At 39.5% G+C, this 26,391-nt stretch overlaps 1 protein-coding gene across 6 annotated transcripts in view; it reads left to right on the plus strand.

Annotated features, from left to right (window-relative positions):
- Positions 1-26,391, plus strand: part of LGR4 (leucine rich repeat containing G protein-coupled receptor 4) — a 111,189-nt gene that overhangs the window by 78,412 nt on the left and 6,386 nt on the right. For 4 of the 6 annotated variants that reach the window (XM_033409674.2, XM_004263937.4, XM_033409678.2 and 1 more), the window contains 13 exons: positions 5,288-5,359; positions 6,610-6,681; positions 14,913-15,128; positions 15,973-16,044; positions 17,932-18,000; positions 18,909-18,980; positions 19,163-19,234; positions 19,569-19,637; positions 21,608-21,679; positions 22,686-22,751; positions 23,458-23,529; positions 25,212-25,283; positions 25,538-25,663. In XM_033409674.2, coding sequence (XP_033265565.1) covers positions 5,288-5,359; positions 6,610-6,681; positions 14,913-15,128; positions 15,973-16,044; positions 17,932-18,000; positions 18,909-18,980; positions 19,163-19,234; positions 19,569-19,637; positions 21,608-21,679; positions 22,686-22,751; positions 23,458-23,529; positions 25,212-25,283; positions 25,538-25,663 — 1,122 coding nt within the window. The remainder of the gene's footprint in view (positions 1-5,287; positions 5,360-6,609; positions 6,682-14,912; positions 15,129-15,972; positions 16,045-17,931; positions 18,001-18,908; positions 18,981-19,162; positions 19,235-19,568; positions 19,638-21,607; positions 21,680-22,685; positions 22,752-23,457; positions 23,530-25,211; positions 25,284-25,537; positions 25,664-26,391) is intronic. The other 2 variants (XM_033409668.2, XM_033409660.2) reach the window with 2 other exon arrangements.

Genomic DNA, 26,391 nt, shown 5'->3' on the forward strand with positions numbered 1-26,391 from the left:
ATTGCACTTTCAAATCAAGCCCAAGTAGTTCTGTCCCGTTAGGAGAGCAGAGGTGAGTGGGGGAGTAGCAATGAAACAAGAGGAGAAAACATGCAGAAAAGCGAAGTCAGCTTTCCCCACACCTTAAATAGCAGTGTTACCTGTTTTGAATCCAGAGTCTTATACTGGGGTTTAGTTGAGGCATTACAGCAAATACTGAGTGTCTGTTTCATCTAAGGTCCCACACAAGAGGATCCAAAATGAATATGACCTAGTCACTGCCCATAAGGCACCTATAATACAGTTGAAGGAGTTGTAACAAGTTCATAGTAACCAGAGGCAAAATAAGATGCACCCGACAAGAGAGCTGCGTCTAAGATAACCTGTGGAATCCAAGAAAGGGTATATCCTAATAGTTCCACACTGTTGGTAGCATCCAGCTTGCAATGATGATGAATAAGGTTTCAGCTGGCAGAGACTGGAGTGGAGGTATTTCAGACGAAGGCAGTGCCATGAGTGAGCAAAGAGTCCGAGGTGGGAAAGCAGGGTGTCCTAAAACGTAGGACACAAGGAACATTTGGGAATAAGGTGAAAAGGGAAGAGAGGATCATCCTGAAGGTCTAGCTAATTCAGTGGGAAAAAAAGCCTTTGGGAAAATGCTCAGAGTTGTGCTTTTTGAGATTTAGATCTCACAGTATTATAATGAAGTGGTTCGAGGCAGGAGTCTTGTGGAGGTTCATGGCAAGAATCCAAGAAGAAGAAAATGAGGGTCTAGACTCAGGTGGCAGGAGGAGGAGTAAAAGAGTGGATGGATGGAGACTTTGCATGAGGTTGCCTGTGGGCTTTGGAGACTGAAGAGCTACGGGACGCAGAAGGATAGGCAGTGATGCGGGGGACCGCCTACCTTTAGCAGGCAGAACATGGTACCACTTTTCACTCTTCTGTTCTCACCCTAATGAGTTTTTTCTTTAGGGCTTCACAGTCATTGGAAGAATAGTAAAAGATATAAATATCATTATTTACCACATTAAAAGAGTTTTCTGGAGCCAGCCAGTAGGTCTTCATGAAGTGAGACGGTGAGAAAACTGTTGGGTGTAGCGCAGACAAATGGCAGGCCTAGACGGGGGAGGAGCTGCCCTTTGCTAGTAGAGGGCCATGGGGGACAAGTTCTTCCTCGGGATCAGCCATCTCTTTTTCTTTGGGAATTGCTAAAAAAGCACAGTGGAGACTGTTCTGTACCCTAAATAGAGTCAGAGTGAGTTTAGGGCATGCCACCCGCCACCCTTAGCCACCCACGGATCCCATCTTCCCTCGTTTCCCGCTGGTCATCTTTGGCTGTGGGGAAATTCCTCCATAATTGCAGTTCAGCGCTCCTAATGCCGTAGTCCCTGCTGTGAGCACTGGTCTGCTGGGTGAGAGCTGTTGCTCCTCAAACCAGGCTATTAACTTGCCCAGGTCCCCTTTGTTTCACCTTCTGGGAATTATTTCCCAGCCTCTTGGTGACACACCAGAGGCATCGAGTTGCAGAAGGACGCGGATAATCACTGGAGCCAGTCAGGCGAGAACTGGAATGCTGGCTCCCCCGCTTACCTGCTGTGTGACTTCTGCCAAGTCACCTAACCTCTCAGGGACTCTGTCAGGAGATGATTAAAAGGAAAGAATGTAAACCACCTAGCTCAGCGCCTGCAACTGCTCTGGGCACATGACATGGTAGGTTTTTTTCTCCCAGAGATTTTGGGACTTTGTCCCTAACCCTGTTCTTTATTCACTTTGCTCTCTCCTGGATCTGAGTTTTTGGACATGAAGCATCCCCAGGGTCTACCATAAGAAGTACTGGGTCATAAAATCAGCAAAATGTAAAGAGGCTCGGGAGGGTGCAGTTGCTGAAGCTGCAGGGGCTTTATGGGGCTGCCGTGTTTATTATTCATTAACCCAGGAGCTAGGTAAACATGGGTAGATGCATTCCAGAAGGCTCCACCTGATCTGTTTACTCTCCTAAGGAACGAAGTAATCAGAGTGGTGTGAGCCCCACCTCGCTCAGCATTATCACCGCCCCCGCCCGAATCCTAGCCCTGTAGGCTTCTCCGGAGAGCGGGCCTGGAGTGCAGGATAAGTCACGTGCACAGCCCATTTGGTCATTTCTCTGAACTGTAAGTAGTGTAGAAAGAAAGGATGCTTTTGGAAGTCAGGCTCCTTTAGTTTTCCCAGGCTTATCAAGAGGCAGATCATTGGGAAAAGGGAGTAAATGTTTTGGCTCATGTGGCTCAACACTGTTTTCTGTTGACAAGTAAAGGTAATCAGGTGTTCTGTGCTGTGCCACTGCCTTTGTCACCTTGTAAAATCCTCTTTTCATGAGCCCTAGTACAATAGACTGAACTCCTCAGGAAAGCCCATAGATAGGGGGACATTCAAAAGTAAGAGAGGAAAGCACAAGAATACTATGACACCCTTGGTCTGTTTACAGTGTTCATTTTTTGGTGGACTTGAGCTTCTTAAGGCTGGTCTTTCAGATAACAGAGTCACGTGACTACTTGCTGCCCTGGGGGGAAGGAGGCTATTGTTCCTTCTAGTCCTTATGGTCCAATTTGATCTTATAAAATGTGACCTTTTTTGTTTTGTTTTTTTGCGGTACACGGGCCTCTCACTGTTGTGGCCTCTCCCGTTGCGGAGCACAGGCTCCGGACGCGCAGGCTCAGCGGCCATGGCTCACCGGCCCAGCCGCTCCGCGGCATGTGGGATCTTCCCAGACCGGGGCATGAACCCGTGTCCCCTGCATCGGCAGGCGGACTCGCAACCACCGCGCCACCAGGGAAGCCCTAAAATGTGACGTTTTAAACACTGCATTACAGCTATGAGCATTATCAGTTGAATGTAATTAGTGAGTCTGGGGTGTAGAAATCCCCTTGAGAGGCCTTGTACTAAGCCTGCACTAAGGTAGACTATAGGATGCTATCTGTTTTCAAGGAGGAAATGCTGAGAATGCAGTTTCTGACTAATGGGTTGACACACTGGTAGGTGGTGACAGAATTGTGAGATGTACACTCTATTCTTGGAAGCTTTTGTACTTGGCCTATAAAACTAATGTGCTAGAAACAGCCAGTAGAAGGTAGCCTGTTTAGTTATGCCTTCCAAGAATCCACACGTAAGGCATGTTGGTAAGAACTGACATTTTCTAGGGAAGTCACACTGGAGTCAGGGATTTAAGGGGTGAAGATGAGGTTGTGAGGTGAAGCATTTAAAGACATAGTGGTCAAGCTGGCTAGTCTAGAGCCCAGAGGATTTGCCGAGGAGGAATAGTTTTAAATAGAAGTGTTGAAAAGTCTTAACACCATCTTCTGCGGTCCCTCATTTTACATATGGTGGACCCCATGAGGTGAAAGGCCGTGAGGCTGATGGTGTAGAGTAAGCTGTTGTGAGCCTGGGTTGAGGGATGCCCTTGAAGGGCATGCAGTTTAGAGCTCAGGTGCTAGGGTGCCTTGTGAGAAACAAAGTCGTGCACGGTGAGAGGGCTTTCTAGGGAGAATTTAATTTAGGGACATGAACCCTGTGTTAAACCTGTAGTGTTGCCTGAGAATCCAGCCTGGTTGTCCTTGCAATTGAAGAAATAATTCTACACACTCACTCTTGGTTTCTGAGTCCTCTTTCACTTTCCCATTCCCTGCAACACACACACACATCTTCAGTACACATTTCTGTGTTAATGCTTAGTTAGTAAGGATCAAGTATTATCCTTTCCAGGGCTATTTGCATTTTAACTGGGACAAAAACTTCAAGAGAAAATAATGCATCTAAAAAATAGAGTTTCAGATCTCTGTGACTTCAAGTTTTAGAAAGGGTAAAGGAGCCCTCCTTATGTCCCTAAAATCAGGGTGTCTAAGAAGAACAGATTGAAGTGGGGGGACTTGAAGCCTAAGGAGAGGATATTACTCTGCCTGGAGCTGAATAGGTGCTCATGTTTGTTAATCAGTGAATGAAACTTTTTAGTGAATGAATGAATTGCTGAATAAGGCTCAGGAGGGCAGGGTGCTTACAGAAAGAAGAGATTGCTGAATAAGGCTCAGGAGGGCAGGGTGCTTACAGGAAGAAGAGAAAGGACAATGGAAATCAGACTCTTTCGAGGAGGAATTAATATGACTTGATGACTATGATCCTAAGACATGATGGGGAGAAAGCATTTAAAAAGAAATCACGCATACAGAATCTCATTGCTTGGGAGAGTTCCCCTGATGGAACCAGGAAGCTGGAACAGTCCTATGTTTAATCATTGGGGCACGCAACTGTCATTTTTAAGTCAATACAGTTGACCCTTGAATAACATGGGGGTTAATCCACTGATAATTTATCATCACCCCCACTCCCACCCCTTATCCAAGGTTCTTCCACATCCACGGATTCCGCCAACCTTGGACTGTGTGGCACAGTAGTATTTACTATTGGAAAAGATCTGCGTGGATGTGAACCCGTGCTGCTCAAACCCGCTGTTATTCAAGGGTCAACTGTACTTGAAAACCTGCCTCCAGTTCACCTGTTTACAAGTCACTCATACGAGTTGCAGTCCTGCTTCCTGCTTCTTCTCCCTAAAGTTCTCTGTCCAACTTTTCCTCCCATGTCTGAGTGTTTGAGAAAACGGGAGAAAAAGTGGGGCTCAGGATGAATTGCGTGCTCCTTTCTTACAAAAGGGCCCAAGGACTTCTTATCCTTTTCTTACTCCACTCTTACTCGCACTTAAATTTGTCACTTTGAAATTTCTTTAGGAAAACATTTATCTTTAAAAAAAAAACATGCCTTTGTTTGGGAAGTTATGCTTACAGTGACTTTCACTTTTTGCCTCTCTTTTACACGGAATATGCTGCCCTTGGTTATGGAGAGATAACAGGCTCTCCTTGTCTCCCGAAGGCATTCATTCCTCCTTGACAGACTGGTGTGCTCTGATCTGTATAAAACTCCTGCCTGCTGCCCAGTGCTCTGTATTTATGAGGCACTTGGAAAACACCGCAAGCGGCAGAGAGTGACCATGAATAGCAAACTTAATTTGGTCCAATATGTTTTGGCTTGCTTGACCTCACCAGAATAAAAATGTGCCTGTTTAAATTATTGTATTGAAGTTAAAAAAAAAATTCTAGAGGCATTTATCTCATTGGAAGAACTTTGGGATTGCTTTAGCAGAGGTTTAAGTCCATGTTTAATGTCGGATAGACTAGAGAGATGTTTAATGTAGAGCTTCAATAGCAGATTGGTTCATTGTGAGTTATGAATTTTAAGAGTCTGAATTACTATTTTTCTCTTGCTACTTTTTTTTTTCTCCTAGACGACTGGCTGGCAACGACCTTTCTTTTATCCACCCAAAGGCCTTGTCGGGGTTGAAAGAACTCAAAGTTCTGTAAGTAATGCAATTTTAGAGTTTCACAGCTGGCTGTGTATTTTCTTTCTGCGTAGTCAACATGCTCGGAGCTAGGTTAAGCACAGTTTCTTTTAGTTCAGGATTAAAAGATTTAAGGAGTGGCCAATGGGTAGTGTGGGAGGCTAGAGGCTGATTTAGGCAACCTTGGGTCTAGATAACAAAAGTTAACGTCGAAATAACAGGCGCTCTGACCTCTGGTGCATTACAGTTGAATGTTAGGCTTTTTGTGTGGCTAATGCATTGAATCAAAATCATATTTAAGCTTCACTGGTAAGGTTTTGTTTCTACTTCTTTTATAGCTATAAGAACTTTGCATGAACTGACCCTAAAGGGAAAAAGGCTTACAAGAGCTCCAGATGTAAAATCATTTTAGAGCTAAAGGGAATTGAGATGCCTATCATTTACATAGCCTGCGAGAGATCAAGAAATAAATTCCTGGCAGTGGTCAGGAACTGGCAGATTGGGGAGCTGGTGAACTGACTGCCGGCCCCACCTTGCCACTGCCTCGCTGGGTGACCATCTGTAAGTCACTAGACCTCTCTGGTTCAGTGAGTTAGACGGGCCCTTTTCCATTCCATTCTGTGGTGATGATTCTTGTCAGGCAGTCATTTTATTAATATGACCAGGAAGGACATTAGGCAAAAACTAGTAAAGACTTCATGTTCATTACTGATCTGTACCTCCATTCTCCAGGTCAGAGACTATTAGATAATTAAAGCTTTATTTCTGCCCTGGCCCTGCATTCACTGGGGACATGGCCACTGAAAGAGCTCAGGGTCTGCTGTCCTCTTGATAAAATTGTCTTTCTCTAATGTGCATGTTTCTGGGCTGTGCCTTATTTCAATTTGAAAAGGCATTAGGGATTCTAGTGGGTTTGCTTGCTATACCTCCCAGTTAACTTGTTATGCCTCCCAGCTAACACTAATGGTACCTTGGGTGATGAATATTAATTAGGGTGCCTTAATTCCTGAGAATGAAACAATCCTGGATGACCCAGCAGGTCTGTGTTAGGAGATGGCTTGGGACAGTGGCCTAGGTTTCATTTCTGGCTTTACGACAAATGCCTCTTGCTCTCTGGCAACTCTCTTATCTTGGGTGCTTTCCACCTCGACTCCTGATCCTTTTTTTTGTTATTGGAAAGATGTTTTTGGAAAGAAATTGTTCTAAATTCTTCTAAGAAAAAATGGTCATAATTGCTTCTTATTCACTAACCCAAAATTTCCTTCCAGAACTCTCCAGAACAACCAGTTGAAAACAGTACCCAGTGAAGCCATTCGAGGACTGAGTGCTCTGCAGTCTTTGTAAGTAACTTTTTGGTTTGCTGCATTCTTGAATCATTAGGAGAACACTCTGGCTACTACATAGGTAAAGAACTGGAATCCTAGGGAAAGAAGACATGTATCCTCTCATCTGGGATAAAAATGGGGATGGCTAGTTGCTGTTACTGAAATGTCCATTGGAATATTCTGTCTCCAAGGCTGGGAGAAAGCTACAAGCTTGCATGTAGCAGGCGATTACACCCTTTTTGGAATCAGAGTTATGTGTGTACAGGAGTTCCAGAGTCTTGTGCCATGACGCTGAAGAAACAGCCACAGAGAGGTTTCTGTTTCAGGTGGTAATGATCATCAGAGCAAATTAGTTATGGACCCTCATCTGTGGATGTTGAGCAGTCATCAGGGATGGTGACTTAATCGCCTGTGCTGTCATTTTCTCAGGTTTTTTTTTGAGGAAAGTTTGGTTTGATGTGGAATGTTCAAAATTTTAGCTCTTGAACAGCAAGGTCCTACTGTATAGCACAGGGAACTATGTTCAGTATCCTATAATAACTATAATGGAAAAGAATATGATATATATATATATATATACACACACACACACACACACATACACACATATATATATATGTAAAACTGAATCACTTTGTTGTACACCAGAAACTAACACAACATTGTAAATCAAGTATACTTAAATTACAAAAAAGACGTCAGCTCTTGGTTTTTACCATGTTTAGCCACTATTTTCAAAAGCTTTTTCGCATAGCACCTCACTTTATTCTTGTTTGAATTCTTTCCCATATAAACGTATGTATGTATTAATATGTATATGAACCTGGAGAATGGGGGTCATTGCCTCCATGGTTTAGCTATGCACACCCCGCTTCCCCCTAGAGTGGGGGGATCAGGTAAGCAGCAGTAGTATCACAGGAACCATGCAAACCCACAGAAGATTCTAAAGAAACAACCATTTTTATGTTAAATAAACAGATATTTGTTCATGACTAGACTGCGTGTTGTGGACTAGTGTTGTCAGGGCTCCCCATCCCTGGGTTAGAAGATCCAGCTTCTCTGTTTTCAGGGGCTCGGTTTTAGAAAAGGTTGAGAAGCACTGAACTGAAGCATGTGGTTATTGTAATCTTTCGCCAAGATTAAGAGAAGCCCTTTGCATATTTATCTGTCAGAATGTTTACATTGCTCTCAAAAGAAGTTCAGATAAATTCAGATTAATTAGAATTCTGAAACAGGCCTGTCTGGTTTTGCATCCCCACTCTGCCACTTGTTAGCTGTTAGCTGGTTTGGGGCACGTTATTTAAAATTCTCTGTGCAGTAGTTTGCTTATTACCTACCATGTACTTTAATTCATGAAAAGCACTTTTAACACTATCTGACATGTAGTAAGTGCTCAATAAACATTTGTAGAATCTATTAATATTAATAATGATGACTGTTTTATCTGTTCTTTCTTTTGATTATTAGATTACCCAATTTGCCTAACTAGGTGAAGGAATCGTCTGAAAGTAATGAAAAGTATTCTTTAAAACAAGCAATTTAATTAGTTTCTTATTCTACTACAGTGATGAACACAAATGTGCATTGCCTCAGTTCATGTCCTAACACTAAATACAGTGGGACTAGGGCCTAGTTTCTCAAAGTGTGGCACTTGGCCCGCCCTCAACAAAATCACTAGGGGGATATTGTTAGAATGCAGATTCTTAGGCCACATCCTAGGAGTCATGATACTCTCTCTTTAAAGGTAGGGTCCAAGAAGCTGTAGTTTAAAAAATTTCCCCAGATCATCCTCATGGATACAGAAGTTCTGAGAATCACTGAATGAAAAATTGTAATAGTTATCACACTTAGGTGTTTATAATTTTAATTATAAAATTAGGGTATAACCACATCACATATTTGTGTACTAATCTGTCCCATAAATTTTTTTTTATTGCCCTTGGAAGTAACTGTAAAGGTAAGCATTTGTAGAGATGCACATGAGCTAGAGAAGACATAGGTGAAAGTGACTGACCGGCTTGTCCCTTCCACTCGCTGATATAAAACCATTTATAACTGCACCAAAAGCACATCACTGGAAATTGTAAATTATGGATTACCTTTGATTTTAGATTAGATAATCTGGTAGTTAATGGGCAGTAATATGAAAATGAAAATATGTACTAATAAAGCATAGCATATGCTGTAAAGGTTAAACTTTAAAATGTATCTACTATCATAAAAAGGAGTATCTGGGGTATTGGCCATTTAAGTTCTGGTTTCAATATAAGTTTAATTTAAGGTAGATACTTGTTAAGTAGCTCATTTCACCAACTGCCGAGTTATGGAACATAAGGATTCATTATCTGCCATCACTAATTGAATGGGATTCCACAGAGACTATTTCAGGGAATAGATTGGAATGAGTTCCTTTAAAGAAAGGTGATTTTGCTGCCTCTGCACCATTTCTAACCTTGGACGGATGTACACAGAAGGAGCCATCTTACCTCCCTTGGATCTGTACATTAGATACTTATGTACAGATCCTTACACCTCAATGTAAGGATACACCTCAATGTATCTAAGATACACCTCAATGTATCTAAGTACATTAGATACTTTAAATAGTTCTCTTTTTCTTTTGCTTCTTCAGAATTTGTTTTCCTTCAAAACCTTCATACAGAATTGTTCGTATTTCCCAAGACTTAATGATCAAAATATTCAATCATTTTGTCTTGTTGGAAGGCTGAAAAAGAGAAGGCTAAAATCTTTGAACATTAGAAAAATTACCAAGAAAATATACAAATAGATTTTTTTCTAACTTGTGGTCCATAAGTACTCTAAAGTACACATGGTATTTTTGATCATTTAGATGGGAAAAAAATTTGAAAAAGAATAGATACATGTATATGTATAACTGGATCACTTTGCTGTATACCTGAAACTAACACAACAGTGTTAATCAACTGTACTCCCATATAAAATAAAAAGTTAAAAAAAATAAAGTATTTTCACAAAAATCATAGGTATCTTCCTCTAAAATAATGTTTTAAACAAGCATACTGTGCTCATCACTCACTGAGTACAGTGCGTTGTTTAAATTATCTCCCAGATTGGGATGGGAGGGAGGTAGGGGTAAGAAGAGGAGTCAAACTACTTTTTTAATAAAGGCATTGGGATTTTTTTATATGTATCAGAAATATAAGGAGCTATGTGCCAGGCCTGTTTTATTTAAGAAGGAAATGTTCATGGGTTTGTTAGCATAGTGGGTGCAGTGGTCAAGTTGGATACAATTGAAATTCTGTCCTGGTGTAAAACAGTGTTATCAACACTTGAGTCAGTTTGCAAATCTGATCTTCAGACCTGAATTACATGAAAGATTTCCTTGTGGTTTTGAAATAGTACTCAGAAGGAGCAAAGTTCATTAGGGCTTGAAATTGATCAGAAGTGGTTTGATGCAAATGGGTGACGATGGCTATAAAATCTGAAAGTGAATTGTAGATATTAATAAAAAGCTAACCTAACAACCTTCCACGAAGCCATGAAAATGGCTAAAGCGTTACCTGAGCAGGATATTAAAATGACATGTCAGAATTTGATCCACTAGAATTTTTTTCTTTATAGTTGTTCACACTTATATTGACTATTAAAGGATTTCAAAGACTAAATTTCCTAGGTTTTCTACCGTAACAGAATGTAAGTATTTTGAACTTGAAACTGGTAACAGAATATAATACTATAATGTCTACATTATTGGTAAGTGAGGAGTAGAGAGAAAAAGGGCGAGCTTTTGATTACACAGAACAAGTGTTTATGATAACATAGACATTCATCAGTAAATAGCTGCATTTAAAATTGTTACTGTAATTTCACTTACGTCAAGAGAAAAAAGTATGTGAGTCTCAGTAAGATATAAAACAGGCTTTTGAGAATAGGGAAAAGAAGCACATTTTAAAGACGAAAATAGTAAGGGAATTTAGTTAATACATTGTTAACTGTTTAACAACTCAAGTGCACTTAAGTAATAGTTATCTCTGCCAAACGAAGTTGAAGTGGTAAAATAACTTAAGCCACATAATCTCTTCACTTTGTGAGATGTCTAATGCCATTTACTGCCCCTATTGAAAGAATCAGTTACAGTATTTTGTTTTTTGGTCTGTTAGTTAGGATGAATTTTAATAGTGTAGGTCATTGGTACAAAGCCATGCTTTCTAAGACCATTTCTCTGTGAAACATTGATCTCAGTGTAAGTGCAAACTCATTACATTTATGGGTGTGCCACCAACACCCACATGTGGATTGAGGTGTAAGGATTAACCATTTGAGTCACCACAAATCCTTTTTCTCATTAACTTTTTATTTAAGGGTTCCATTTCCCCAGATTTCTTCCTTTTGATCTCTTACGTATGGCTGACTTTACAATTTGGGGAAATTTTTAAAAGAGGAAATTGTGTCTGTGCACTTTTTGTTGTATTATTATTTTGCATAGAAGGTAGTTTCATTACTATCTTAGCTCAGAACTCACCTGGTTATCTTGCTAAGTTAAGACCACCCCTTTTCTTTGGTGGGGTGTAGCACAGAATTCTGCAGGAGCCTAAATGGTGTATATAATACTGGATTTATGTTAAAAAAGGTCTAGAAGGGACTTCCCTGGTGGCACAGTGGTTAAAAGTCCGCCTGCCAACGCAGGGGACATGGGTTCGATCCCTGGTCCGGGAGGATCCCACATGCCGCAGGGCAGCTGAGCCCGTGCGCCACAACTACTGAGCCTGCACTCTAGAGCCCGTGAGCCACAACTACTGAGCCCACGTGCCACAGCTACTGAAGGCCGTGCACCTAGAGCCCGGGCTCTGCAGCAAGAGAAAACACTGCAATGAGAAGCCTGTGCACCACAACGCAGAGTAGACCCTGCTCGCTGCAACTAGAGAAAGCCTGTGTGCAGCAACGAAGACCCGACACAACCAAGATAGATAGATAGATAGATAAGTAAATAAATAAAGTCTAGACAACTTTTCTTATTATAGTTTTTTGCCACATCTTTTTTTCTTCCTGTTTTATTGAAATGATTGACATATAGTGCTGTATAAGTTTAAGGTGTACAGCATAATTTTTTGACTTATGTACATCATGAAATAATTACCACAATAAATTTAGTGAAAATACATCATCTCATACAGATACTTAAAGAAATAGAAAAAAAATTTTTTTTTTCCTTTTGATGAGAGCTCAGGATTTATTCTCTTAACAGCATTTATATATAACATTCAGCAGTGTTAATTATATCTATCATGTTGTGCATTACATCCCTAGTACTTATTTACCTTATACTGGATGTACATCTTAATGAAACACATATAGAGAGGACTTAATGTCAGTGGAGTGTTGTGTGTGTGTATGTGTGGGGAGCACTGCTCATTATTTTCTACAGTGTGAATGAACATTATCCTCACTCTTATAACATGAGCAATTTAAACTTTTAAACTGTTGTGACACAGAGAAACTGGGGAGGGATTTCAATTTGTGCTTAAAATACAATCTAAATCCTCACCTGATCTAATGGGGCTCCGTGTCATCTGGTCCCCATTTGCATCCACATCTGTGTCTCCCTGGACCCTCCACTCTCTTCCTCCTGTGTTCTAGTCACTCAGACCTTCTGGGAGTTGCTGGGACCACACCCAGTTGGTTTCTGCTACTGAGTCTCTGCCCTCACTGTTTCCGTTGCCTCAAACACTCCTTGCCCAGCTTCCTTTGCCACCTGCTCTGGATCTCAGTTTAATGGCACCTTCTTAGAGATGCTTTTCCTGACCAATACATTGTAAGAAGCTACCCTCCCCCTCAGCCCCTGCTAATCCTGATCTCAGTACCCTGTTTATTTACTTCATAGCACTTTTTAAGCACTCTGCAGTCATTTTTCAGTCTGTTAGTTATGTTGTGGGTCAGTCTCCTCATTACTGTCGTGTTCACCATTTTTACCTTTTGTACCTAACAAGATTCTCAGTTTACACGAGTTGAATGAATTGCAGATAGATTAGGTACGTGTAGAATTTAATTGCATGATTTAGTTACATTATATGGTTAATTGTATGATTATATTTCAGCTCCACATTATTTATAGAAAATGTCCAGATGTGTGAATGTGAAATAAATGTCCTTAACTCCCTCCGCCTCAACAAAATGTCTCTCTCTTCCTAAGTAGAAGTTCCTTGAGGCTGTGAAGCGTGTGCGTGTGTATGTGTGTATGTGTGTGTGTGCTTGAACACACTGCCATCTACTCATTAAAGAAAATCTGCTAAGCAGCTCTGTAGCCAGTCCTTTGCCAGTCTGTTATATAAAGGATGCCTGTCTCTTCTCAGGGTTAGGTAGGTTCTAGAAAGTACAAGGAATAAACAAACCTAAAACTGTTTGTTTCTAAGTGGATTCTTAAGGCAGCTGCTCAGTTTCTGAAGCTCTCCACTTTTTAGTGCTCTTCAAGTTATCCTGACTATCAAACAGAAGGCTTCCATCAGATCCTTACCGGAACCAAGGGTCTTTGACCTCGGCCAATCTGCCTCTGGAAAGGAGACTGCATTTGGGGCTAGGGCAGTTAGTTGGGAGCGGGGGCTCAGCACTTGCATGGAGGGAAAAGAGACACTCATGGCAGGATCCGAAGCTGGAGCAGCACAGGGAAACAGGAGGCACGAAAAGCACTCTGAAGTCAGAATTTCCTGAACTTGAAGGCTGCCAAAGTTGATTTCTTTAAAAAATGGGCTGCTGGGCTTCCCTGGTGGCACAGTGGTTGAGAGTCCGCCTGCCAATGCAGGGGACACGGGTTCGCATCCCGGCCCGGGAAGATCCCACATGCCGCGGAGCGGCTGGGCCCGTGAGCCATGGCCGCTGAGCCTGCGCGTCCGGAGCCTGTGCTCCGCAATGGGAGAGGCCACAACAGTGAGAGGCCTAAGTACCGCTAAAAAAAAAAAGAAAAGACTGCCGTTTTGACCTTGCACCTGTTTTCTAGTGTTCCCTAATTTTCACCAAGAGATCCAAGCCTGTGAGATATGGATTTAAATAGTGAAGTTATATCAACAAGGTATTTGCGAAGAAAGTTGTGATTTGCCTGGTGCATACGGTTCCTCACCATATTAATACTAGCTTGTCATTTTGGCAAAAAGCAGTTATTCCAACAATTGCGCCTGGTTGTGTCAAAACTAACATTTAGGACTTGGTTTCTCAGATTTTCAGATGGGGATTTAATTTTTAAGTATGGGTAATCCTATTAGTAAGGTGTCCTTAATTCCAAAATTTTGGGGAAAATCTAAGAAACTCTAAAGCCACAATAATGTTGATTGGAGGAGCTGTTTAATTTTTTCCTAGGGACAGTTTGCCCTTTTCTTAATATCTGTTAATTTTGACAAACTAATTTTTCAGATGTACTTAGGACTAAGAGAAGAGGAGAGGGTTGCTTTGCCAGTATGTGACACACACACACACACACACACATATATATATATATATATATATATTTTTTTTTTTTGCCGTACACGGGCCTCTCACTGCTGTGGTCTCTCCTGTTGCGGAGCACAGGCTCCGGACGCGCAGGCTCAGCGGCCATGGCTCACGGGCCCAGCCGCTCCGTGGCATGTGGGATCTTCCCGGACCGGGGCACGAACCCGTGTCCCCTGCATCGGCAGGCGGACTCTCAACCACTGCGCCACCGGGGAAGCCTGACACTTATATTTTAAATTGCCTGGTGGTAATAAGGATTGTTGAGAATCTATTGAAATGGTTTGTTGCTGTAGAAAAAAATTGTAAGTATGTTCTTACTCTTTCCCCTTTGGTACCAAGTCAGAATAGCAATTAAATTTAATATCAAATATTAGTTATAAAACTGTAAGTAAAATAGATTATTTGGTCAGCTTAGTTTTTTCTTGTTGTTTTTCTATATTTTTGATAAGTACATTCTGCAACATAAAATTCGCACTTGAGCTCTGAGGGTTTCTTTCTTTCTTTAATATATCATTCTGCCATACAGTTGTGCTTAGCCAAGGATTCAGATTTGTATGCATCTCTTTGTTATGAAGGAAGGGAGACACCTGAGTTCCATATGCTGGTCTTGAAAACATTGTTAGATTTTAGGAAAACTTCTAGTGAAATTAAAGAAATAAGGGATGCTGTGGCTTTGGTCATTTTTAGAACTCCATTTTTTTTTTTTGAACCCTGAGAGTTGTGTGACTTGCCTTGACTCATTCCACTAGAATCCATTATTGAAGGTGGTTGTTTTTCTCTGTCAGGCGTCTAGATGCCAACCATATCACCGCAGTGCCTGAGGACAGTTTTGAGGGGCTCACTCAGTTACGGCATCTGTGGCTGGATGACAACAGTTTGACAGAGGTGCCAGTGCATCCCCTCAGCAATCTGCCGACCCTGCAGGCGCTGACCTTGGCTCTCAACAAAATCTCCAGCATCCCGGATTTTGCATTTACTAACCTGTCCAGCCTGGTGGTTCTGTAAGTATCCACCCCTTTTAATACTATATATTTGTGTTAATTTGGGGGCAAAAGCAGAGTTCTTGTGACAAATTGTTATGAAAGTACCTCACGGAGTATTTTCTTGGAGAGCTGGTGTTTGGGGGATCTGCCTTTTTTACAAAATTACATGTGCTGACTTTTAAAAATACAAAACAAGATAATTTTATAAAAATTAACGTTCGATGGTAACAGTTGAATGTCTCAAAAATAAATGGCCATTTGTAGTTAGGAGAAGAAAGTGGGTCATTCAGCAAACACTGGTACAGCTTTTACTTGTATCCCAGCAATGCATTCAGTGTTAAAAGAGGCGGAAATCCTTTTGGAGATGCCCATAGAAAATGAGTTTCAGTGATATTTCATGTTTTTACTGTCTATTCAAAGAGTATGTGATTTTCTGTTGTTTCAAAAACTTGGACATAATAAAGTGGCATTTCTTGTAAAATCTGTTACTGATTCTCACTGATGTAAGCTGACATTTCCCCTGCCTCCCCATAGGAGAACTCATCAAAGTTTTGCTTCATATAATTAAAAGCTCATCAAAACTTTTGTTTGGATATGGATAAATAATTAAGAATCTTCCATGTGTGCACCCCTCTTCCACTAGAGATATGTTCCTTTTCCACTGGCCTCCTATGTTCAGTGAATCCGAGTCTGTGCAGTGTTTATCAAGAGATATCTACCCAATGCTATTTGTTTTCCATTAGTCAAGTGTTGCAGTGTTTAGCTGCACCATTCCTTTAAGCTCTACCAATTTAGACATGTAAAACATTATAATAGTTGCTTCTGGGTGAGGCAAAAGTCATTTTGGTGCTTTTTCCCATAGGCATCTTCATAACAATAAAATTAAAAGCCTGGGTCAACACTGTTTCGAGGGACTCGATAACCTGGAGACCTTGTAAGTTTATTCGTATTTTGGATGATCACACTTGGGAAGTTGACAGTGCAATTTTGCATTTCATTGCAGAAAAAGGAAAAAAAGTAATGGTCTTAAGTTCAGCTCATGATTAATTTGCTTTAATACATGACTAAAGTCTTGCCTTCAGATAACACAGTCATGAAAACGAATCTAGGTTTCTGGTTAAAAATGGCGCACCAGGTTGATATTTCTTACAAAAGGACGTGGTAAAACCAGCTCAGTCTGCCAAGCCGTACACCTTTTCAAAAACTTTGGTTTTGTTAGTATGATAGGCAGTTTTGGAACTTTGAACCTTATAAAATTAATACTGGAAAAGTTGTTTTGTTTCTTTATTTTCTCCCTCATCTCAGTTGCCTTGCTAATTGTTAACAGTGGGTTTTAATACCATGTCTGCTTTTATATGCTAAATGTGATGAAGGTTTCCATTTTGCTTAGGATACTTTTGTTGTTGTTTCTATTGTTAAAGTGTTAGAGAATTCTGGCTGTTTCAAAACTGTCCATTGTACCATGATATGAGCAAAAGACATAGTGCAGCTGTGTGTAATCAAGAGTAGGGTCTTTATTTTTGTTGTTTTGGTTTGTACTAGTTGCCTTTATTCAGAGACATATAATATTAGCCATCGTGGTATAGTAAATGATTCAGAGAATGTCCCAGTTAGATGGGTGAGTAACATCTGATTGGAATGCTTAGGGTTTGTAATATTTTGTTTAATTGAATTTTTGGGTTAACTGTCAGTCAATGAGAAGACTTAAAATCTTTTAGTACTCTATTAATTCACTTTCCTGTTTAAACCACTAAAAGATAGTAAGTATCAGTGGATATTTGAAAGTTGAAGCTCTCGAAGAAGATACTGCCGAACCCAGTTCTATTCTAAGTATGTAAATACCAGTGGAACAAAAGACTGGGCGGGTCTTCTGATCCTAAACCTTGTATTATTCCAATATATTATTCTAATTATATTAAAATTAAACCTCTTCTTCCCAGTTAAATTTTTATTTACCATTTTTTTCTATGTAGAAAAGGAAAACAACATTGGTCTCTAAGGTGCTGGCCTTTTGATTTTATTTACTCTCATTCTGAAATCAATCGCTGATCATATGCTAACATTCTCTTTAGGTTAAAAGAAATTAAAGTTTAAATACACTCAGAGGGACTTCCCTGACTGTCCAGTGGTTAAGACTCCACGCTTCCAGTGCAAGGGATGAGTGTTCAATACCTGGTTGGGGAACTAAGATCCCACGTGCCTTGTGGCATGGCCAAAAAGTAAATAAATAAAATAAAATACACTCAGAATTAAGACTTTTAGAAGTACAGATCACTACGGCTTTTCCCTCTCCTAATTAATGGAACTTTTTCAACAATTTGTAACCCACTTGAGGACTGTGGTTGTATGAAACCGTCCTGGTCCTTCTCCTTATTCATACTTAGGTCATCCTGCTGATGTTAGGGCCGAGGTCAGCCGCCCTCATACCAGAAGTTCAGGAAGCCACTCTAAACCTAAAATAGAAACCTCAGTCTCAGGCTATTGTCATTTACAGATGATAGTCAATAAATTCCATTTTATGGAGAACTGCCATTCAGGTGATTGGCTTATTTAATGCACCCGTAATATGTGATTCTGAGAGTTGTTTGCACTTTTAAAGTTGTTGACTTAAAACATCATAGAAGCATTAAGATTCTTTTTTCTATTCAGTAATCTAAGAAAAGGTGTACCTTTAATTAAATGGACTGGCGATTGGTTGTCAAAGAAAGATTACCATCCAGAGGATGTGATTTAAAAAAAAAAAAAAAAATTTGTACCAAAATACCTTATAAATTGTGACCATCCTTCAATGTTCTTATGTATTTTTCCAATTTTTTTCTAGGGACTTGAACTATAATAATTTGGGGGAATTTCCTCAGGCAATTAAAGCCCTTCCCAGCCTAAAAGAGCTGTGAGTATTGCTTTGCTCTATCTGTGCCTTAATATCCCTAGAACTCACCATTTAATGTTCCAACAATGAGATTTTAGAACATCTTTGTTCCATTATATGTATCATAGTACACACACACACACACACACATATGCACACACAATCATACAGATTGGATTATATTGGCTAGCACGGACAATTCTGAGCATAGATTACTGTATAGGGCTGGATTCTGGTGAAGCAAGCCATAAGGTATGGTCTCTGCTTTATAGGAGCTGTGGTCTTAGTCCCACTGGGGAGGCTGACCATATAAGACAGACAGAGAGCAGTTTCTAGGTGGAAATAAGTGCTGAGTGAATAGGATAAATAAATCATTCCAGAAAAAGACCTCACTGAGGCTTGGGGTCATTGGAAAAAAACATCACCAAAGAGAAGGAATTTGACTGGACTTGAAAGAATGGAAATATTTAGATAAATGAAAGAGATGAGGAAGCATTTTAGATATTGGATTTGTCAAGGTCAGAGATAAGAATGCACATGGCATAACAGAGATCGTGTGTCATGAGTTGATAGCAAATATTCTGAGATGCATTTCTTAAAAACTAAATGCAGGTGACAATGAGAGAGATTTTGGGGTTAGAATACCTGTGATGCATGCAGTCAAAAGTTCTTTGAGGATGAAGCAAGCTAAATGTATATAAGGAACCTGGCAGTGGTAGTAGGTTAAGCAGTGGGTTTAAAAAGAATTAGGTATGGTCCTGAAAAAGATGAGATGGAATTAAAAATTCAATTTCCCCACATTTTTGAAATTTTCATGTAGTTGTTATCAGTTATACTTTACATCCTACTGAAGAGTAGTAGATATTCAGGTTTTAACTTATTTCACAAGGGGGTAAACATTTCAAAATATTTTTCTTCTATCTTTGTAGGTTATTTCACAGTAATTCTATTTCTGTTATTCCTGATGGAGCATTTGATGGTAATCCACTCTTAAGAACTGTGTAAGTAGTTTTGAAATTTTCTTTTAATATGTAATCATGTAAAGCAATGTCTGTACAATGCCAAACATCTGGATAAAGAATGGAAATTCAGGCTGTTAGATATATGAGCTTTGTGAACATAGATTTAGTGTTGGAGTGCTTGTGAACATATGAAAACTTTGCTTTTTTGGCTATTTTTACAGACATTTGTATGATAATCCTCTATCTTTTGTGGGGAACTCAGCATTTCACAATTTATCTGATCTGCATTCCTTGTAAGTATTATAGAAATTTAAAAACAAACCTGAATATTTACACAGTTGCTTTAATGGAAAACTAGAATTTATCATTGTAGCTCCAGACAGCAGAATCTTTTATTTTCTTTTTCTTGGGTGGAAATCCAAAAGACAATTTTGAAAATTTATGATGATTCTTATTTATGTGAACACTTGGTCAAAATTATCACACTTTCAGGTCCAATCAAGAGATGAAACTAATCTTTTTAGGTATAGTGGTACTGTAATTGTAAGCTGTTTAAAAAATAAAATGAAAATATTATCTATGAAAATTTTTATTTTAAATTACTTTTTATCTCCCAATTTCTTAAAGAGTCATTCGTGGTGCAAGCATGGTACAGCGGTTTCCCAATCTGACTGGAACTGCCCATCTGGAGAGTCTGTAAGTGTGGCCTTTTGAAGAAGGGCTGTGTAAAGATAACACCACGCTGGCCTGCTAGTAGGTTGCCAGTGCTTTTTGGTGATGATGACGAGTTAATGTTGATTTCTACAATCTTGGTTTGTGAATATCATGCATAGAGATGGATAGGGTTTGGAGTCAGTCAACTCAGGTAGAGTATATAGCCTAGTATGTGAGAGGTAAGTTCTGAAAAGGTCACTGAAACTATAAGGCAGTAAGTAAGTACCAAATTAGAAGCAGTGCTTTAGGAGTTCAGAAGTGGAGCAATCGATGTAGACGATCAGAAAAGGCTTTATGGAAGAGGTGAAATGTTTCAAAATTGGATACTGTCAGGTCTCCCAGACCTGGTCTTTTATTTAGAAAGGCAGGATTTAGTAAAACCGGGAATACTGAAAATATACTCAGGTATGGCATACAGATGATCAAATATAGCTAAAATTGCATGTTTATAATCAAATGGGGAATGATATGGGGAAATCTGGAAAATTGTTGGGCTTGTAATTTTAAAGTGACAGACCTTGAGTACTGAACATTTGATTATGGTAAAGCTTCTCAGTGGGCGGCCTGTGAATGGGCTGCAGGTGCATCTAAGATCTTGATGACCTCAGCCCTCCAGAAGCCACGTGGGGCCTGACCGTGGTTAGGATCTCTGCCACAAGGAGCCTTACCACAGTGTGCCGCAGAAGTTACAACATTCGTGTGTGCCAAGATGTAAGAAAAGTTGGGAAGCATTGAGCTAAGGAGTTTAAAGTCTACTCTTACGGCAGTTTGGAGGTGTTGAAAATGTTGGAGGAGGAGGCGTGAGGAGGGTAAGAAGAGAGACTAGAGGTAGAATGGTGAGGGGGCCATGGGAATACTCCACTTGGCTAAATGAACACATTTAACCATGAGAGTTCTGTGTCTTCGATCCATCACTGGAGTTCCTCCATGTGGCCTGAGATTCCTCTACCCCTCTCTGCATCATTTCACCCTTGATCTGCATAGTAGCAGAAAAAATGGAGAGGGTCAGATGCTGAGACCTACAGAAGACGGAAGAACAGGAACTGGTGACTGACTGCAGATGGGGAGGTAGAAAGGGAGGGGATTGCTGGGCTGCACCCCTCAGGTCTATAAGACCTGCACTTGTCCAGCTTCATGACCGAAGAAAGAGCCCAGAGTCAGCAACAGAGACAGCAGTGGTTTAATGGATGGGGGAGCTTACATGTCTGAAGCAAGGTCCTGGAGCAACACCCCGCTGGCACACGGAAGGCAGGACATGGCAGCAGTCTTCGCTCCCGGGGTGGGGGGAAGGGGAGATTGCCAGTTATAGGAATTGACATCAGGTTGGCTAATTAGTTACCAGGGAAACCAGCAGAGGGGCATGCCTCTCACCACCCTTTGATAAGAACTATCACTAGCTGGGGTCTGGGGCAAGTATGCAGGAAGGTCAGTCATGTGAGTAGGGTAAAGCAGGCCCTGGTCAGGCAGGGGCTATACAGGGAGCAAGAGAACAGCCATCTTGAGTGGCCTGATCATACAGGGATTAAAAGAAAGTTTCAGAACATTGAGTCAGGTTGATTGAAAGAAAAGATAGAAACATGGTTTGGGGGGCAGGATGCTATCCTGGTTTCAAATGTTTTGGGTATGAGGGGGTGACAGAACTTGCAGAACTTGTGGTCAGGCTGTGACTACGGATTCATTTTTTTCTGTTGGTCCACATGAGAACTCAAGCTTATCATCTGGACAATATTAACTTCTCGTGTCACAAGCTCTTCTGCATTACTATGAAAATAATATGGGTATTAAGGGTTCATTCTTCTTCCCACGTGCCTTACTTTAGGGAGTAGTTAGGCAGTGGGACACATAGACTCTAGTCCATATGCAAGTATGTGAGCATGTATGTTTCTATATGAGAATAGAATTTTGTTTACCATCTCAACTTGAATCATTTCTTAGACCATGTTTTTCCATAGGACCTTGACCGGTACAAAGGTAAGCAGCATATCCAGTAATTTGTGCCAAGAACAGAAGATGCTTAGGACTTTGTAAGTTGGATTCTTCTTCCCTTCTCCTGCCTTTCTTTGTTTTATGTACTTCACACATGTTGAGTTTTATTTTTAATGAACTCTTTTCATTAGGTGACATTAAGGTATAATTATTTCTTATTGGTTCCCTTCATGGAAATGAGCAGGAATTTTAGTATCCCGCTTCCTTGATTTCTTTTTTTATCCTGACTCCTCATCCTTATTCTAGTTGCCCCAGGGGAGTTAGCTGTCTGTATGCTGCTCTTTCATCCATAACCCAAGTAAGAGCCCCAGTCTTTCTTGGATCAGGAACCAATTAAGCATGGAGCTTTCCAAAATCTCTAAGCTGCCCTGGAAATTAAAAGTAAATAAAGGATGTAAAGTTGTCACAAGAACAAACAATTAAGTTACTAAGTTGTTAACAAGTATTCAGTGGCAAGAGATAGTAACAAAATAAATGACTGACTGATCAAGCAAGTAGTTAAATGGTGTCATGGAGTATCAAACACAATGATAACACTGAGGAAACACTGCATGGGATTAACAGAGTTAACTAGTCCCAATTTTTTATTTACTATAAATATTTTTTAAAATGTGAGTACATATAACACTCCTCTTACAGCTTTTAAATTCAATAACAACATAGAAATTATTTATGGTATAAACAATATTATAAAAATATGAATTAAAAAACTCGTAACTCTACCATTTGGACATAATTTTTATATATTTTCTGCACTGTATTTTTCATATTTATTGTATATTCTTAATGTTTTAAAATATATTTTATATTGTCTATACTCAACATTATGTACTTGAAGTTTGCCAGTCTTAAGCCTGTTCTGTCACTGAGGTAGGTGCTCTAGAAAGCTTATGTGTCTTGGGTAAAAAAAAAAGTTGCTTTTGTTGTTCAGCCGTATCTCTTTATTACAGATCTTAGCACTGCTTTCAGTGCTTCTGAGTACAGCTCTCATAATGTAGTATTCTGATAAGATAAAATTAATTTGTTAATTTCCGTTATTTTAAGGGACTTATCTTACAACAATATAAAAGACCTTCCCAGCTTTAATGGTTGCCATGCTCTGGAAGAAATGTAAGTTGGTCTTTGACTTACTCTTTTTTCTATGGTCTATTGTTAATTCATTGAGCCTTTCCTATTGTAAATAAATGCCTTTCATATTAAGATCTTAGAAATTCACATAATCAGGTGTTCCTATGAATAAATGTCCAATGGTACCAGGTGTGTTCATGTGACCAGCATTTATCGGGCACCTGTCTATCAGGCATTCTATGAGATGGTATGGGAGGAGGGTGGTGTATATGAAAAACCAACCAAACAAAAAACTGGTCCAGATGTGGATATCTACAGTGTAGCTATACAGGACAGCTCTGGTGGGAGTTGACTGAGAGGTCAGGAAAGGGAGGAACTTATACTCCCATGTTATCTCCTCCTTCCTCTGACCTTCCTTCTGTGGTACTTGGTATGGTTGCGTCTTGGGTCCTTTCTCACTATGTTGTCTTCCTGCTGTCACTACTATGTGGAGTTGGTGAGGAATTTAGATAGTGTACCTTAACTCTCAGTGTAATTTTGGGTGAAATACCAATTAGTCTAACCCTTTCATCTTCTAGACAAGGAAACAACAGTTTCTTTTACTTTCAACAAGATCAATTAATGTTACTCATGAATGAATGTTTAAACTTAGAAAAAGTTTAATTAAGAAATGTTATTTTTCAAAATAGAAAATATTTTCTTGCTTTTTTTCTCTTTCTTTTATCTTTAATTCTTATTCTTTTTTTAGTTCTTTGCAACGTAATCAGATCCACCAAATAAAGGAAGATACTTTTCAAGGCCTGACATCCCTAAGGATTCTGTAAGTTCCTCTGTGATTATTAGAGACAAATAAAATTTTTGTTAAACTGTAAATTAATGTATCATTATAATTCCCATGTTAGTAGATATACTTAAATATAGGATTTATTATGCATAAATATTGTTTTTCAAACTTTACCACATGGTACTTCATAAATAATTTCCTTTCAGCATTTTTTCACCTTAGCTAATTTATGAGATTGCTAAGTTATGAGATTGCCCATTTGTGAGTGAAAAAGTATAACGTGTATAGCTTGAGAAACGCATCTTGTGTGTTTTCAAGTCATAATAATGAAGTTTGTCAGTTTGTTAGGGGCTGAGTGGGCAAACTATAGCCTGTGGGTCAGATCCAGCGTGCCTCCTGTTTCTGTAAATTAAGTTTTATTAGAACACAGCCCTGACTTTTTGTTTAAGAATTGCCTAAAGCTGCTTTCACCATACTATGGGATAGTCAAATAGTTGCAGTAGAGACCGTGTGACCCCCAGAGGTGAAGGATATTTACTATCTGGCCCTCTACAGAAAAAGTTTGCTGACCCCTGCACTGGGGTACCTATCATGGCAAACACAGCTAATATGCAGTAGAAGCACTCATTTAAAAAGTGATTTGTATTTGAGTGCATATTTGTGCCTGGTACTCTATTAAGCACTTGGGAATACAGAGATGACTAAGACAAACCATGTCACGGCCTTCATGCAATGCAGAAGACGCAATACACTAAATAGGGAACAATTTTTTTTTATACAGAAAAGAATTTGAAACCTTGACAGTGAAGTGAAATTACATATATTAAAATCATGTTTTCCAGTAGATCCCCATTAAGAAATTAAACATGCGTCTACTAGAGAAATACTTTATTGGTAGTTGGGTTGCTGGACCTTTCCTTGTTGCTAACAGGCTTCCTGTGGGTCTGGGCAGTAGTGGGGAAGGGGACTGGCTCCCAGCTGCCATCACTTCTAGAGCGCTGATAAGTGACAACAATGAAAAGCTAGCTGGCCTTTTCATGATTTGGAACCAAGTCTGTCGAATTTTCCTGTTATCCAGGAGATGTGTCATGGAATGAATTTAACCTATGTTTAAATTTCCATTAAGTCTCCATGTAAGTGTGGTTGCAGATTATGTCTCTGTTTTATTAATTCTGTAATATCAGAATTCCTCAGGGTGTGTTCCTGAATATAGTATATGGCTCTGGTGTTGATATGGTTTTTATTTCCTGCTTGGGGAAAGAATGATATCTGAAGCCCTTCTGGAATGCTCTTGTTTGCATATTGATTATTTGTCTTCCCTCACGGCCTTATCACTAACCTTTGAGAAGGCAAATAACCTGAAGCCTGTTTTTATTTTCAGCTTTGTCAGGAGCTGTGCTTTTCCTCACCTAGTTAATAGTACCAGAAGTTATAGCATATCATTTATATTTCTGAACTAGTATCAGAATGATAAGGTGGAGAAAATTCACAACTGTTTGAAACAGATGCCAGTTAGAATTACTGCTCCCTGGAACACATTCCAAGAAATATTTGGCTGTGAAGGGAAGGACTTTAACATAAACATTAAAAATGTTGTTGAACAAGATTAAAGATCTTTGTTATCTTATCAGGGATATTGTGACTACAGCAGATTCTAAAGTGTAGTCTGCATTTGGAATTTATTTCAAAAGAGTAACACTTTATTTTTATAATTGCAGAGATCTGAGTAGAAACCTGATCCATGAAATTCACGACAGAGCTTTTGCCAAGCTTGGGTCAATAACTAACCTGTAAGTTTCATGCAGCAATATCATGAAAGTAGTGAATAGTCTGCAGAAACTTGTGTTTTAGCATTGTCCTACCCAAATCATTTTCTCTTTTTAGTGTTCCCTTGTATAAATGCTAACCTGCTATGATGTAGTGGCAGCTTCTGAAATGGTTTTCGCACACCTAAACTTCCTCTTAGAACTCTGAGACTTGTGATGTTAATGCATGTACAGATTTGTGTCTTAGGAGTTAATTTGAAGTTTTATTCACATTTTAGAGATATAAGTTTCAATGAATTAACTTCATTTCCAACGGAAGGCCTAAATGGACTAAATCAGCTGAAACTTGTGGGCAACTTCAAGCTGAAAGAAGCCTTAGCAGCAAAAGACTTTGTTAATCTCAGGTGTGTTTTTGCTTATTTTTCTTTTTTGTGGAAGTTTTGGTAAACCTCCAGATTATAGAGTGTCCTGGGTTTTTTTTTTTTTTTTTTTTTTTGCTGTGGTTCCCAGATTTTCTGGGAGGCTATCATTTAAGAGTATTTTCAACCTCAGTCCTCACAAACTTGGAAAAAAATAGAACATGAGCATTAGTCCATAGTTGTTGAGGACATGAATTGCAGACCATGTTGCTGTCAAAGAGATAATCTAGCCCTTCATCAGAATGGTTTTGTATATAGTGGGATTTGTCATTTGCAACAAGATGGCAGAAAGCACATGTGAACCTACAGAAAGTTGACACAATGTGATAATACTTTACAGAGATATTAGAGTTAGAGAGGGGACCTTACTAGATATAGTAGAGAGAGGGTTTGGGAATATTATTATGGGAGAAGAGAATAAATATTTTCATTATACTTATATGAACAAAGTGAATTCATTTAATGGTGTAAAGTCACAGATGACCTGGGACATTAATTTTAAATGAAACTACCAGTTTCATATGATAAATTGGGTGTGGTTAATTCATTTTTAAAAGGAGTCTGATAAGATTTTACTTTAAATTGCAGTATTGCTATTAAATTTTAAAGATGTCTTGATTCAAATTGTTTTTAAAACCATACCTTATATAAATGGAGAAACTCATGGTGTCATCTGATACCAGAGCTTTTTAACAGATGAGGAAACTAAGTCC

Source organism: Orcinus orca, chromosome 8 (genome assembly GCF_937001465.1).
Source record: "Orcinus orca chromosome 8, mOrcOrc1.1, whole genome shotgun sequence".
NCBI classification, from domain to species: Eukaryota; Metazoa; Chordata; class Mammalia; order Artiodactyla; family Delphinidae; genus Orcinus; species Orcinus orca.